Source organism: Emiliania huxleyi, assembly GCF_000372725.1.
Source record: "Emiliania huxleyi CCMP1516 unplaced genomic scaffold EMIHUscaffold_372, whole genome shotgun sequence".
Lineage (NCBI taxonomy): Eukaryota > Haptophyta > Isochrysidales > Noelaerhabdaceae > Emiliania > Emiliania huxleyi.
This window is the reverse complement of record NW_005199178.1, coordinates 125,704-140,610: the sequence shown is the minus strand read 5'-3', so window position 1 is coordinate 140,610 and position 14,907 is coordinate 125,704. Positions and strand designations below refer to the sequence as shown.

General features: G+C 66.8%; 3 protein-coding genes across 3 annotated transcripts; 2 read left to right on the top strand and 1 right to left on the bottom strand.

Annotated features, from left to right (window-relative positions):
• Positions 1–1,693: 1,693 nt before the first annotated feature.
• EMIHUDRAFT_242934 (hypothetical protein) lies at positions 1,694–5,604 on the top strand (the record flags this gene model as incomplete). Its single annotated transcript, XM_005771746.1, has 13 exons — positions 1,694–1,941; positions 2,137–2,391; positions 2,609–2,661; positions 2,877–2,938; positions 3,053–3,178; positions 3,498–3,574; positions 3,638–3,803; positions 3,862–4,106; positions 4,178–4,251; positions 4,334–4,398; positions 4,719–4,937; positions 5,115–5,286; positions 5,390–5,604. The coding sequence occupies 13 exons, from the start codon at positions 1,694–1,696 to the stop codon at positions 5,602–5,604; spliced, it is 1,977 nt and encodes a 658-aa protein (XP_005771803.1).
• A 165-nt stretch (positions 5,605–5,769) lies between these two features.
• On the bottom strand, positions 5,770–6,465 carry EMIHUDRAFT_369504 (hypothetical protein; the record flags this gene model as incomplete). Its single annotated transcript, XM_005771745.1, has 1 exon — positions 5,770–6,465. A coding segment is annotated over exon 1 (578 nt), but the record flags the coding sequence as incomplete, so codon positions are not given.
• A 2,133-nt stretch (positions 6,466–8,598) lies between these two features.
• Positions 8,599–11,671, top strand: EMIHUDRAFT_242932 (hypothetical protein; the record flags this gene model as incomplete). Its single annotated transcript, XM_005771744.1, has 9 exons — positions 8,599–8,649; positions 8,948–9,019; positions 9,097–9,219; positions 9,324–9,902; positions 10,073–10,558; positions 10,727–10,825; positions 11,000–11,065; positions 11,143–11,199; positions 11,399–11,671. 9 exons carry the CDS (start codon positions 8,599–8,601, stop codon positions 11,669–11,671), a joined length of 1,806 nt encoding a protein of 601 aa, XP_005771801.1.
• Positions 11,672–14,907: the final 3,236 nt, after the last annotated feature.

The window sequence follows — 14,907 nt, the reverse complement described above, 5'->3', positions numbered from 1 at the left end:
ACAGTCCTGTGGGTGGGGAGTTTGTGGGATCATCGCGGTCCGGAGGCGCGTCTCTGGGGGGAGGGTGGAGAGAGACAGATGGTTTGTTTTTGTGGAGTTGGGATCATCGCGGTCTGTGGTCTCTTGCCGCAATGCACTCGAGGCGATGCACCTGAGGCACGCCGTCCCTGCCCGGCTTTTCTAGCATGTTGAGGAGCACGAGTGCCGTCCGGCCAACCGATGCATGGTGCGCAGAAAAGCTAAACGCTTCTGCTGACAGATCGTGACACCCGGCAGGAGATTGGAGCGGCGGCATCCAAGCCTCTTCCATTCCAGTGCCGAGGTCGTCCTCACTCGGCGCGGTTGCGCTGTGTCCAGCCCTTTTGGCTCCCGCCCGCGTCATGGCCCAGAAAACGCAAGCAGGGCGCGGCTCGCCGTGCTTCTGAGTATGTGCATTTCGTTCGCGCCGCTGCAGATGTTGGGGCAGGCCAGCGTTGATCCGAGGCACCGGTGAGTCGACCCTGCCGTGCCAAGAAGACGCCCGCCGAAGTCCGCCCCAACGAGAGGCTAATTTTACCTTGTACCTGTGTTAGTGCTAGTGCGCGCCTGGCCCGTCCTAGGCCTCGACAGGTTCTCGCTCATCCACCCACCCTCCTCGACCTTCCCGACGATACCAGCGGGCCCGCCTCCACCTAGAAGACTGGTGCTGGGGGGTGGGTGGGTGTTCCCTGCTTCCGACACCCCGTACCATGCGGAACCGACCCTATCCAGTGCTCAAGTGCTCAAGTGCTTCCGACTACTGCATACATACCTGAGCTAGGGCCTGAGAGGCCTCGCTGGAGCCGAGGCATAGCGGCGTGATTTCGGACCTCCACCACCCCCGTCTTGTCCCGGGCTGAGTGGCATCAACACTAGCCGGCCCGCTGTCCTAGGGTTGCGCGAGCTGTCCGAAGCTGTCACAGCTAGGGTTGCAAGACCTCAAAAGCCGGTCATCCACCACCCGAAAGTGGCCGCCCTCCCCTCCAGAGCGCCGCCACAGCCGTCGTGCAAAACGGCCCAACCACCGACACGACCGCCACCGTCCGGCGGCAAGGCATACGCTCTGAGGCCGTAGAATGGTGACAGCTGCATCTATCTCTTTGCGCGGGTCAAGTGTACCTGGCCTCCCCTTGATGGTCCTAGGCGGGCTTCTCCACAGGAGTCGATCTTGGAGAGGGGCAGTGCTCACTCTGCACTCTCTGGTCGGCCTGCTGTACCGACCCGTCGTGACTTCACATCTACCTTGTGCCAGCGGCTCTCCTCGGCACCAGAGCGCTCCATCAGAACGCCAGAGCCTGTCCTGGGGCGGGTCCCTACGCCCTTACAATCATACGCATAAAAAACCCGGACTCAATCGATTGTACTGCGGTGGTGTGAGTGAATGCACCATGAGCAACAACCTGACGAGGCCTGTAAGAACGCTCCTGGCCCGTGCGTGCCTGTTAGTGTAAAAGTCAGTGCCTTCCTTCCTTTAGTCTCTTACCGCCTGCTAAAGAAGCACTGCGACGAATGCGGCACCGCGGCGACGCATGGCATGTAAGCTAAAAGTACGTACGAAGGTCGTACAGCAGGAGAGAGAGCAGGAGAGTACAGCAAGATCGCGCTCTACATCGCTCGCGTGGCAGCGACAAATTTCTTAGGGCGAGGGCGGGTGTTGGCTTCCCAAAACACTACCATGCCGGCCGCGGCGACCGCCGGCCGGCACTGGTGGGAGGTGCCGTGGCGACGGCCGCCGGCCGAGCAGCAGAGCAAACGGTCCCACCGGAGGAGCCGCAAGGGCTCCATCTTCCGCGGCGTGAGCAGGACATGGGACGGCCGCTGGCAGGCAGAGATCAAAGAGGGAGGAGTTGTGCGGCCGCTCGGACTCTTCGACGGAGAGGAGGCGGCAGCGCGCGCGTACGACGCGGAGAAGCTCCGGCTCGGGTGCGCAGTGCCCTCCTGCGCCGCCGGCTGCCGCCACCTCAACTTTCCGCCCAGCCGAGGCGCAGACTTCTTCCCGAGAGGCGGCGCGGCCGACCCGACCGGCGGCGGCGGCGCTCTCGCCGGCGGCGGCGGGGCGAGCCGTTGGCTGTGCGAATACTGCGGCCGCGCGCTCACCAATGCCGGAGCTAAGTCGAGCCACGAGCGCTGGTGCAAGCAGCAGCAGCTGCAGCTGAAGCCGAGGCAGCGGCCACCGCCTCTGCCTCTGCCGCCGCGGCGCGGAGACGGTGCAGGAGGAGAGGGCCAGGCGGCGGCAGAGATCGAAGCGTTGCAGCAGCGGTACAAGGACACGCACCAGGGCAGGCCGCCGACAGGCCCCTTCGCTCGCGACCCTGCGTGGCTCCGCGGCATGATCGAGGGCGAGCCGAGGCAGCGAGATATCGGCGAGATGCGGTCGAGATAGAGCCGCTGTGGACAGACATGCTTCACACTGGGATGAGTAGAGAACTGGACGAGCAGAGCGCTCCGGGCAGGTGGGCATACGGATGGCACACAGACGGCAGCAGCCTGTGACTCGTAGCGGGATGGTAACAGGCAGCGGTCCGGCGGTAACAGGCAGCGGTCCGCTTGTAACAGGCAGCGGTCCGACCGCAGCGCGCCGCGTGGCCAGGGGCAGTGCGCCAGGAACCCGCGGTGCGTGCGGGGCGCAAGGCACGCCGGAAAGTGCTCAGAGGTGGCGACGGAGGCGGCGACGGAGGCGGCGACGGAGGGGGCTGGAGGAGCCGAGGCCGGAGGAGGTGCTGGGTGGCGTCCGCTCCGCCGCCCGCCCCGCCACGGCACGCTGCACGGCGGCGGCCCGTACGGCGGTCTGGTCTCGGAGCGGCACGTGGCGCGCGGCGACACCTCGACGCTCTCTCGGCGCCCTCTCGGCTCGGTAGGCATCTGGGTCTCTCAGCGGCACGTGGCGCTCGAGCGGGACGACGCGCTCTCCGGAGAAGTGGTCAGCGACGCTTCGATGTGTAGCGACGGAGGCGGAGGCGGAGGCGGCGGCGGAGGCGATGGCGGAGGCGAACGGGAGGAGACCTTCCCGCTCGTCCGATTGCGCGGGCCGGAGGAGGCGGCCGCGGTGGAGTCCGGCCTCAGCTCGGGGCTGGTGCGGCGGCTGCGGTGCGTGCTGGGGAGAGAGCCGGGAAGCTTTGAGCTGCAGGCTGAGAGGGCGCGGCTGGGGGCGGTGCCGCTGGTGTGGGAGGAGGAGGAGAAGGAGGGGGAGGGGGAGGAGGAGGGGGAGGAGGAGGAGGGCGAGGAGGGCGAGGAGGAGACGGCCGCGGAGGAGGGGGCGGTGGAGGCGGAGCCGCAGGAGGAGGAGGTGGCGGTGGAGAAGGAGGGGGAGGAGAAGGAGGAGGGGTGGGCGGAGGAGGAGGGAGAGGCGGCGGGGGCGGGGGCGGCGGGGCGGCAGAGGCGACGCGGCGGCGACCCGGAGCAGCGGCGGGCCGAGCAGTGGAGGCACCAGCTGAGGTGGTCGGTGCGGCACGTCCATGACATGTCCGTGACACGTCCAGAACGTGTCGCGCAGGCACCAGCTGAGGCGGACGGTGCGACAGTACGGCGGCGATCCCGACGACCGGAGGCTCGGGCTGTGGCTCAGGAAGAGGGGCACGTCGATGACGCGTCCATGACATGTCCGCGACACGGCCGATAGGCTCGGGCTGTGGCTCAAGCTCTGGGACATTCACCGGCTCGCCGTGCAGCAGATGCTTCGAGGGGTGGGCAGCGCCGTGCGAGAGTGCGTCCCGGCCGGCGCTGACGCGGCGGTGGCGCGGAGGGCCGACGAGATGCTCGCGAGATTTGAGGCGGAGTTGCGCGACGTGCCGCCGCGGGGTCGAGCCCACCCGCTCGTTCGATGCGTGGCGGGTACGTGCGTAGGCGGAGCTGGTGTTCGTCATGGCGCCGGCGGAGCAGGTGGCGCAGGGTCTGTCGCTGGAGGTCCTCCGTGCCTCTCGGGCCAACAGCGCCTTTTGCGGCGCGTGCGTTGCGTGCCGCGAGTCGGACGCGTTTCGCGCGCCCGGCCGGGACGGCAACTCGCGCAAGCGGCCGCTGCTGGAGTGCGAGCGGGCGGCGGCGGTCCGGCGAAAGCAGGAGGAGTTGGACAGGCGCGGCCGGCGGCCCGGGTGCATCGCGGAGCCGTGTGGGGTCCGTTTGGACGCCTCTCCCTTTGTGCGAGTCGCACTCTCTTGCTTAGGTACGTCGCGGAGCCGCGCAATTACCGCACCAAGCGGAAGAGGCGGGAGGAGGCGGCCGCGGCGGCGGAGAAGGGTTCCGGCGCCGACGGCGGGGGCGGGGGCGGGGGCGGGAAGGCGCCTCGGCTGCTCGAGTTGTGCTTACCCGCCGCCCTGAGGAAGGGCGTGCCTTCGCTTCGCGCGGAAGCGGCGTCGCGCGGCGCAGCGAGGGGAGGGGCGCGAGGTGCCGGCCCTTCCTCCTCTGCTGCTGGGCCCTCCTCCTCTGCTGCTGGGCCCTCCTCCTCTGCTGCTGGGCCCTCCTCCTCTGCTGCCGGGCCCTCCTCCTCTGCTGCCGGGCCCTCCTCCTCTGCTGCTGGGCCCTCCTCCTCTGCTGCTGGGCCCTCCTCCTCTGCTGCTGGGCCCTCTTCCTCTGCTGCCGGCCCCTCCTCCTCTGCTGCTGGGCCCTCCTCCTCTGCTGCCGGGCCCTCCTCCTCTGCTGCTGGGCCCTCCTCCTCTGCTGCTGGGCCCTCCTCCTCTGCTGCCGGGCCCTCCCTCGCTACGGAGGCGGAGGGGCTGCAGCTCCACCTCTCGAGCGAAAGCAGCACCGGCTACAAGCGCGTGGCCAAGCTCCCCTCTGGCCGCTTCCGGGCGAAGCACACGGTGGGCGGGACGTTGGTCAACATCGGCACCTTCGACACGGCGGTGGAGGCGGCGGCGGCGTACGCGCGGTCGGTCGGGGAGCCGCCGGAGCGCCGAACTTCCGGCGCTGCCGGCCAGCTGCCGGTCCCTCCCCTGCTGCCGGGCCCCGTGCTTCTGCCCGTCCCGCCTCTGCTCTCCCTCCCTTCCTCCGCCGCCGCGCCCTCTTCCGCCGCCCGCGCCGTTGCCTCCTCTTCCGCCCACGCCGCTGCCTCCTCCGCCGACGCCGCTGCTTCCTCCGCCGCCCTCGCACCTTGCTCTGAGGTTGCGCCGCCGCCGGTGCCTGCCGGCGGCAAGGGGCGTCCGCCGCCGGGGAGCGCGTGCGCAATTTGCCACGAGAAGAAGTTGCGGTGCGTGAGGCTTCCGGGCGGCAGTTGCGAGTACTGCGTCAGCAACGGCCTCACTTGCGTCCGTCGAGGATCCAGCGGCGGCAACTGTTCGGTGACTGCGCCTTGCTGCTCGGCCTACCGCGGCAGCCCGCGTCAAGCGCGACATTGCCCGAGGTGACGCGAGGTGACCCGAGGGGTTCCTTCATGTAGGCAACCCGCTCAAGCTCGAGCTGATCGAGGGCGACGCCACGCTGCAGGCGCTGCTGGTCCGTACAGCCGGCGAGACGGGGGCGCGCACCCGCGACTTGCTCTGTGCGGAGGGCTACCACGTGACGCGGAAGGACGTCCTCAACTACCGCCGGACGCGAAAGTGCGCGAGGGACGCGCAGGCCCAGAGAGAGCCCGAGAGAGTGAGCCAGCCGTAACGAGTACCACTACCAGTTGTATATCGTTTGCAGTTCCTTACGGCGGGCGGCGCGTGATACGGAGCAACACTGGCTCTGCAGTCTCTCTGGTGCAGTCTGCAGACTGCACGCTGCAGAGTCCAGAGACGGCATGGCGCATGCCAATTGTGTCAATCTCGTCACAGCGAGAGACCTTACACAAGTGTCACAACAAAACAACGTCAACGAGCAACGACGAAGGAAGCCAATATGCACTGTGTACGTGGCCGCGCGCTCCGCACCACGAGTGGCTGCGCACTACGAGTGGCTGCGCAGCGCCCCCTTCTGCAGCTCCGCCACCTGGTCGAGCGCGTCGCCGAGCAGCCCCTTGGCCACGCCCAGGTCGCGCAGCTGCTCCACGCCGCCGCTTGCGCGCACCTCGGCGGCGTGGTCGGCCACGAAGCGGCGGCACTGCGCGAGGAGCCGCCCGTCGCCCGTCGTATGCGCCGCCTCGAGCAGCGGCACGGCGGTCGCCGGCCCGACGCTCTCCTGCAGCGCCTGCGCGCAGAGCAGCTCGAGGCGCGGCACCTGGTACTTATGCGCCAGCTGCCGCAGCACGAGCGCGCGCCGCGCCTGCTCGCCCTCCCCCTCGCCGAGGTCGAGCTGGTCGGTGAGGAGGTAGCGGACGAGGGCGGTGAAGCTGGCGAGGTCCGTTTCGAGCACCGTGACCTCGGCGGCGTCGCGCTCCTTCATGCCGATGCCAAACATGGTCCGAAAGAACACGGACCGCACGCAGAGGGCGCACTTGCTCACGTGCTCGACGCGCTCCTCGTCGTCGCCGACCAGGAAAGTGACCATGCCCTGGGGCAGAGTAGCGTCGCCCCACATCTTGCCCATGTCGGCGGAGAAGGTGGACGGCGGAACCACGAGCGGCGCGAAGGAGGGAGGCGGAGGAGGCGCCGCCACGCAGACCTGGCGGAGAGCCGAGCCCTCCATGCGGACCAAAAGCGTTGTGCTGTCGGCGCTGATGGCGAGGGCCACTGGGTGTTCGAACTGCGCCGCGTGACCCACGCCATCGACGCTGCCCGCGGCGCCGCTGCCCGCGAGCGTAGTCACCGCGCCCGTCGCCACCTCCACCCGCCGGATCTTGTGGTTGATGCAGTCCGCCACAAACAACGCGCACCCGTCCGGGCTGATCGTGACGCCGTGTGGGTTCTTGAACTGCGCCGCGCCGCCCACGCCGTCTTCATCGCCTTCCTCGCCGCTACCCGCGAGCGTCGTCACAGCACCCGTCGCCACCTCCACCCGCCGGATATTGTGGTTGGCGGCGTCCGTCACAAACAGCGCGCTCCCGTCCGGGCTGATTGCGAGGCCGTATGGGGAGTAGAACTCCGCCGCGCCGCCCACGCCAACAGCGTCGCCTTCCTCGCCGCTACCCGCGAGCGTAGTCACCGCGCCTGTCGTCACCTCCACCCGCCGGATCTTGTGGTTGTCGCAGTCCGCCACAAACAGCGCGCTGCCATCCGGGCTGACAGTGACACCCCATGGGTAGCGGAACTCCGCCGCGCCGCCCACGCCATCCGCGTCGCCTCTTTCGCCGCTACCCGCAATCGCCGTCACAGTACCCGTCGCCAGCTCCACCCGACGGATCTTGTGGTTGCCGGCATCCGCCACAAACAGCGCGCTCCCGTCCGGGCTGAGGGCGACGCCGGAGAACCCGCCGCCTTCGCAGGTCGCCACGGTGCGCACGCGCCCGGCCGCCGAGACGTGCAGCACCGAGTCCTGCGTCGCGACGTACCAGCCGCACGCGTGATCGCTTTTCACGCCGCACAGGGTGAGGGACACCAGAGGTCCGTCCTCGCCCTCGAGCGCGAGCGTGGTGACCTGGCCGACGGCGCGCACGCCAAAGATAGGCGCCTCGAAGCCGGCAGCGACCGCCACGGGCTCGCCCTCCTCCTCGCTGCGGCCGCGCTTGCGGGAGCGGGAGGGCGACTCCATCGAAGCCGCTGGGATTTCTTTTCGCGCCACTGTCGTGCGAAGGTTTGCGAATTCTTTAAGTCATCTTACCCTCGGCCCCAGTGGAGGGCGCCCGCGCCGCCTAGCTCTGCGGACGAGCCCCTCCACCCTTCACGTACGGATCATGTAGTCCCCACAATCGCTGTCGTGGGATCGCTTGTCATGTGAGAGAGTGCGTTGTGTTCTTGGGGTATCGGCTTTCTTTCTCTGTTCGCGCTACCTCGGGCGGCTGTGGACTGTATTGTTCTCCCTGGCGTGCGCGAGTCGCTCGTCCTAGGGAGCGAACTAGTGCGAGTCACTAGTGTACTCGAATGCAAGCGAAGGATAGCTCTCGTCTGCTGCTGCTGCTGCTGCTGTTGCTCTCGCTACTGCTGTTGCTATTGAAGCTGAAGAAGAAGAAAAGAGCTGCTGTCTAGTCGCTACGCAGTTGTCGCTGTCTGTTAGCTACGGTTGCTAATGCTGACGTGCGCATCGTGTTCACGCACACCGCACCAATTTCCGCCCCCGGAAGGAGAAGAGGAGTGGTGCATTCCCATTCGGTGCGCATCGTGTTCACGCACGTATGTGTGCTAGTGGCCTGGGGTGGCGACAGATTGCTTCGTAGAAGCGCTCCTATGCCATATCACCGGGAGGTGTCGCAGCGTGCGAGCGGTCGTCGTCGTTCCGAGCTGGCCAAGCGTATTGGCGGGTCGCCTCACGCTTGGCCTGCTGGAGTACCGCTCGCTCGCCGCCCCGGAGTGGCTACAGCACGCCTCTCTTTTCCTCTCTATTTTCCCGGGAAAACTGCGTGGAAATCGTCAAATTTTTGGCTCTGAGCCGAGTCTGAGGCTGGTTTGGGCCCCAAATCAGCCAAATTTTAGTTAGGCCAAATCGGCAAAATGCCGGGAATTTCGCGTAGAACCCGTGTATACCTGGAAATTACCCTGCGACCGCCTGGGTATTTTGTCGATTTCCTCAATTTTGCCTCAGATTTTGCCCCAGACCAGCTCTCAGACTCAGGGAAACTCGCGAGTTTCCAGAATGGAGCACCAAACACCCTCTGTTTCCCCTGGAAATTTCCGGAAACGCAAAGTGCTGGGGACCCTCTGTTTTCCTTTTTGTTTTCCGGAAAACCTGGTTGAGCCCAAGCAAGGTGGCTGCCGCCTCCACAGTCGCCACTGCAGCCCATTTGACAAATCCCGTCTCTCGGCAGAGCTGCTGCCGGAGTAGATGGCCCCCTGCCCCACGTTCGTCCCTTCTCTCCCTGCTGCGGCCGCTGCCGGCTGCGCCCGCTGCTGCCGGCCGCCACCCGCTGCGATGCGAAAAAAAAACTGAACCCTCCCATACGTGCTCGTCGGTCTCGCGGCCAGACTGCCCCCCTAGATTTTAGGGTCTGAGCGCAGTCTCCCAGGACTGTTACTCAGTCCACCCAAGAAGGGCGCCCAAGAAGGGCATCGCTCTCGTGCGCGCGCTGTTTCCATGCCGCTCTCGCGCGCAAGCAGTGCCGGCAAAAGGGAAAGAGCCCGCGCCTACAATAAGGCGCTACCGCTCACCATCCGATGTCTCACCTGGAACGTCGGCAACGCCAAGCCGGTCGCCGCAGAGCTCGCGCATGCGCTGCCGGATGGGCTCGATGAGGACATCATCGTCGTCGGCACGCAGGTGTCTGAGCGCCCGCGCGCCGCGGCCGCTCTCGCCGAGCATTGCGCACTCCGCCGCTCCCGCCACCGCCCCGCACTCCGGTTTCCCCGCCGCGTCCGCCGCAGGAGAACTCCTACAAGGCGGGCAAGGGGGGGCGGAAGCGGGCGGTGGCGCAGGAGAAGCGGGCGGTGGCGCAGGAGTCGCCGGAGCCGACCGAGAAGGCGGGGTCCGCCTACTCCGCCTACGAGCCCGCCCCAACGCCCGGCTCGCCACACTCGTCGGTCGGCGACACCGAGGAAAGAGAAGAGGAGAGCGCTGCCGCCGTCGGCGGCGGCGGCAAGGGGCACGCAGAATGGGAGGAGATGCTGGCGCGGCGGCTTGGGCGGGGGTACGTGCCGGTGCGGCACGTGCGGCTGTGGGAGATGCGCCTCTCCGTGTACGTCAAAGCCTCGCAGCGCGCCAACGTCACCAAAGTGCACGTGGCGAGCGCAGCGACGGGCGGGCCGGGAGGGATGCTGGGCAACAAGGGCGGGCTCGTCGTGCGGCTGCGGCTCGGCGCCACCTCGCTCGCCTTCGTCTCTTGCCACCTCGCGGCCCACTCGCACATGCTCTCACGGCGCAACCACAACTGCTCCGAGCTGCTCCGCGAGACGGCCTCGGCGCTGGGCCCGCGGCACCTGACGGCGGCGGCGCAGTTCGACCACGTCTTTTGGCTCGGCGACCTGAACTACCGCACCGACCTCAACGCGGCGGCGGCGGCGGCGGGCGAGGAGGCGCCCTTCCCCACCGACGAGGAGCATCACGGCCAGGTGCCGCGGCCAGGGGAGTGGTGGAGCTCCTCTCGCCGACTAACCTCGCCGCACCTCTGCTTCAGGTCCTGCGGCTGGTGGAGCAGGGGGACTGGGGCGCGCTCCTCGGCGCGGACCAGCTGGCAGCCAGCCGCGCCGCCGGCGAGGCCTTCGTCGGCTTCGAGGAGGGGCCCATCGCCTTCGCGCCAACCTTCAAGGTGGAGCGGTCGAGCGAGCTCGTCTACCAGCAGAAGCGCATCCCCTCCTATTGCGACCGCGTGCTCTGGAAGTCGGCCGCCGGACTGCGCGGCGCCGTGTCGCAGACGTCCCTCGCCGCGCTGCCGCGCGTCTCGACGTCCGACCACAAGCCCGTCGTCGCCACCTTCAGCCTGACCCCGAGCGAGGCGCTGCGCGGGACCATGCAGGAGGTGCGCAGCGGCGGCAGCAGAGGCAGCAGAGGGTCGTCGCGCAAGTCGAGCCTCTTCGGCAACGTGAGCAGCTCCTTTGCGGCTGGGTCGGCGTCGTTCACCGGCTCGCGCGCGTACGCCTCTCTCGACGTCGTCCGCCCGACGGTGCGGATACGCGGTTTGTCTGCGAGCGAGCTGGTCGACATCTTACATGCTATTCGTATTATATTATATTCGTATTACTATTATTATTATTATTATTATTATTAGGTCGACATGGACTACACCGGCGGCTGCGACCCGTACTGCGTGGTCTCCGCGAACCCGTACGAGCTACTCTATTGCGCGGCGCACGAGCACGTCCTCAAGAAGGGCGAGGCCGCCGCCAGCACCGTCAAGCACGGGCAGGACTGCACGTGGCCAGACGACGAGGTGCAGAGATGTAGTAGTAGTAGCAGTAGCAGTAGCAGTACTAGAAGTAGCAGTAGCAGTAGGTAGATAGCAGTAGTAGTAGCAGGCAGGACTGCACGCCGACGACGAGGTGCAGAGATGTAGCCGAGGTGCGGATACCTGCCTCTCGCGCTTCACCCGCCACGCGCTCAACAGGTGCCGCTGCTGCGGCTGCGCGGCGTGCGGACTGCGGCGCTGCCGCACACGACGCTGCTGCTCGCGGTGCCCGAGAGCGACGCCTCGCCGTCGCCGCAACCTCTGGCACGGACGCAGCCAATGCCGTGCATTGCCTGCTGTAGGTGCTCGACAAGGACAACGTCATCTTGGGCAAGGACGACCCGGTGGGGGTGGTGCAGGTGGCCCTCATCTTTCCCCCGCGGCACTCTCTGCCCCCCCAGCCCAACCTCACCCCCTCACGAGGACGGAGAACTCACGCGTGTGGGCGTCCCCCCGCGCGGCGCGCCAGCGCTCTCCCAAGCAGCCCCCCGCGCCGGCGCCCTTTCGCCACCGGGAAGAAGGGAGCCGCTACACAGGGCATCGTTTCCGCCGCCCCAGGTGCCGCTGCGGCCCGTCGGCTGGAGCCAGGACAGCGATCTGCCTCCCAGCTTCGAGGTCGAGTTCGACGAGCCGCTCGTGCAAGGCATGGCGTCGACCGACCTCAAGTCGGGCCGCCCCCTCGGCCGGCTGCGCGGCACCCTCTCCATCGCGACGACGGCGGAGGCCATCGAGGAGGCTCTCGCGGAGGCGAGGGCGGACGGCGCCGGCGAGAAGGCGCGCACCGTCAAGCTGGGCGCCTCGGCCTTTGAGCGGCGCTGGCGGTGCTGCTGACGTGGCCCGCCGCCAGCGTGGGTGCGTAAGGGGGAGGGGGAGGGGGAGTGGGGGGAGGGGAGACGTGGCGTCTGGCGAGACTGGACAGATAGGTACTCGTATTGGATTGTGCGCGTCGGGTGCGTGAGTTCCGCAGGGTGGGTCGGATGCGTGGTTGCGTCAGTGTGTGCGACCATGGGCCGACGGCGACGGCGCTCTCTCCGTCTGGGTATTGGGGTCTCTTGACACAGTGTGTTGTGTGTCACAGCTCAGTGGTCGTTCTCCCTGTCGGGCTGCGTTTTTGATCTCGAGACCCGAGAGAAGGCCGCGGAGGGCCCGGAAAGAAATATCTTTTGCTAAGACGGCGACACGGCCGCAGCTCGTGTGCGTGTCGCCGTCTTTGTCCGGAGTGAAAAGTCCAACGCGCTCGTCGGTGACGGTGTCCCTCGATTTCGCCGCGCTCCGGCACCGCTCCGGGACGCACGCCGGCGAAGCACCATCAAGCTGCTGTACGGCCCCGGAATCGCCTCCCCTCGCTTAGCTAGACTGAGAGTTATTGTGCACATGGCCAGTCTCTACAATATACTCACTGACACCCCCCCTCCCAGAGCTCGTCCCGGTCCGCCACGGCCATCCTCGGCCTCCGGAGGGCCCCCGGCCGCGGCGCGGTGCGGCGGCGTCACAAATCCGACGGCAGAGCACCGGGACGCGGTCGGGCGATCTGAGGTCCAGTGAGGCGTATGCATTGCCCATCCAGGGCTATCACATGGAGCTATCAACAGGCGGGCAACGGCCGTCCACTACGACGGTCGACGCCTCCAGCACTGCGATGATTCCTGTGTCACCTGTGCTTTCGGCCCCTGCGGCCGCGGGCTCGAGCAAGCGGAAGGCAGTTGAGTCACCTGGAAAGCCTGCGCCCAAGGCGCCTCGCGACGGTGCGGAGCATCAATGCATGGGCAAGGTGCTTGGTGCGAACTGCAATGCTGCGGGATTTTCCATTTCCGGCACGATTTGGGAGAAGTTTCTCTGCAAGGAATGCAGGAGCCCGTGCGGATTCGAAGTCAAGTTGAGGTACGTGCGCTGCGTCCCGGCCGAGATTCAACCTCCTGAAAAAGTTGTGGAGGGAGGGAACAAAGGGGGGAGTGAAAACGGCTGGCGTAAAGGCGCTGCTCCAGGGTCTCCTCTCGTCTGTCTCTGCAACGAACCTAAGGTCGTCAAGGAGACGAAAAGGGAGGACGGTAAATCTGTCCCAACGGGACGAGAAACGCGGGTGTACTACGATCCACGCGGAGCGTTGGTGATGCTACACCCAGATTCCGTCGGCATTGCACCCGCTGGCTGGACTGAACCTTCGCAGCGGACGCATCCTGAGTGGGACATCAAAGATGGGATGGTGCGACTCTTCTACGGACTGTTTGGCGACGGCAAAGGGCACAAGCAAAAGTTGGTGACGGCGCTTCGACCTCCAGCGGGGCAGCCCTTGTCAAGCGGGGCAGCCTCGGAGAGGGCGGCGCAGGAGAAGGAGGCGGCGCGGCACGCCGAGGAGCTGCTGGCGGAGATCGAGGCGGAGAAGCGCGCCAAGGGCAAGAAGGGCAAGAAGAAGAAGAAGGGCGGCGGGGCGGGCGGGGCTGGGCCGTCGCAGGAGGCCGAGGAGGGTGCCGTGGCGCCGTCGGAGGCAGCCGCAGCCGAGGCGGCGAAGAAGGCCGAGGAGGAGAGATTGATCAGGCTTCTCGAGAAGTGTCACGAGGAGCGGATCCGGTTCGGCATCACGGCGGAGAGCCAGGCAGCGGCGTCGGCAGAGATGGCTAAGGCGGCGCGGTTGGACGCGATGGCGGACGAGGCGGAGGAGGAGGCGGAGGCGTACGAGGAGATGGAGGCGTCGGCCGAGGCGGAGCTGGCGGCTGCCGAGGTGGCGAGGGCGGAGGCCAGGGCGGCGCATGCAGAGGCCAAGGCGGCGTTTGAGAAGATCAGGGCGGCGCTAGAGGAGGCAGCCGTGGCACTAAGCGGGACCGAATCGGCGTTGGAGGGGAGCGAGACGGCGCTCGAGGAGGCGGCGGCCGCTGCAGACGCGTGGCGTGCCGATGCGGCCGCTTCGCGGGCCAGGGCGGCCACTGCCAGGGTGGCGGCGGAGGCAGCACAACGCTCGTAGAGATAAGAGAGCGTGTGATTCTGATGTCAATGCCCCCCCCCCCCCCCCCCCTTCACGCTGCCCGACGCTCTCTCTCTCCGTCCACGGTCCAGACCAGTGTGTTTCAAGATGCACGAACATATCATAATTATGGAGTAGTAAGAAGTGTGGGGTTGAGAAGCCGCCATCAGCAAGGTTATGGTTCTGTGTGTCGCTCGCCTCCTGTGTGACCGTCGCCGCCCGTCTTCTGGGCGTCCAGCTGGGCGTCCACCACGCACCAGTGTTGTCACAAAGGCTAGTTCCATTTCACTCTGACACGCTAATCTTGAAAACGTCCAACGGAGCTCCGTGTTGCTCCCAGCGCCCTCCCCCGCGCTTCCTGCGGCCATGGCCGATGATACTAGTATGAGAGGTCATCTGGCCACCGCGAGCGCGACTCAACTCGCCGACGTCGTCCGATGATTGTGCCTCAAAGTCAGCCTCCGGAGGCTATCGTGGGGTCGAGCCGGCAGTAGCCGTGACATGTGGTTCCACCACCCCTCGTATGCTTTGCCTCTGACCGCCACCGTTCCCATGCTGCCTAATGGGATGGAAAGGAAGGCTCGGCGAGCGTATAGAAGCGTGCTCGACCTCGTCGTGGCAACCTGCACGGCAGCGCTGGTAGGCGCGATGAGCGTCGTGCCACCTGACCCGAGACGGGTCGCAGGCGTCGTACCGAGCGCGTCGAGACCGTGTCCTGATGTGATCTGCACGGGTGAGTCACGTCGGCGTCAAAGGAGCGACGTGCGACCTGTCAGAGCTTGATCTCCGATCTCAGCGGCGTCGAGTCGTCTCCGGCGCGCGACAAAGGTACATCCCCAGGACGCGCAGAGGCAGCTGAGATCGGAGATCAAGCTCTGACAGGTCGCACGTCGCTCCTTTGACGCCGACGTGACTCACCCGTGCAGATCACATCAGGACACGGTCTCGACGCGCTCGGTACGACGCCTGCGACCCGTCTCGGGTCAGGTGGCACGACGCTCATCGCGGGTACCGAGCACGAATGCGGAACCTCGGCGAGTGTCGTGTACTCAACAGAAATTTCCCGCCGGGGAACTCCAACGTTGTTGACCTCCTTCTGGCCTCATCC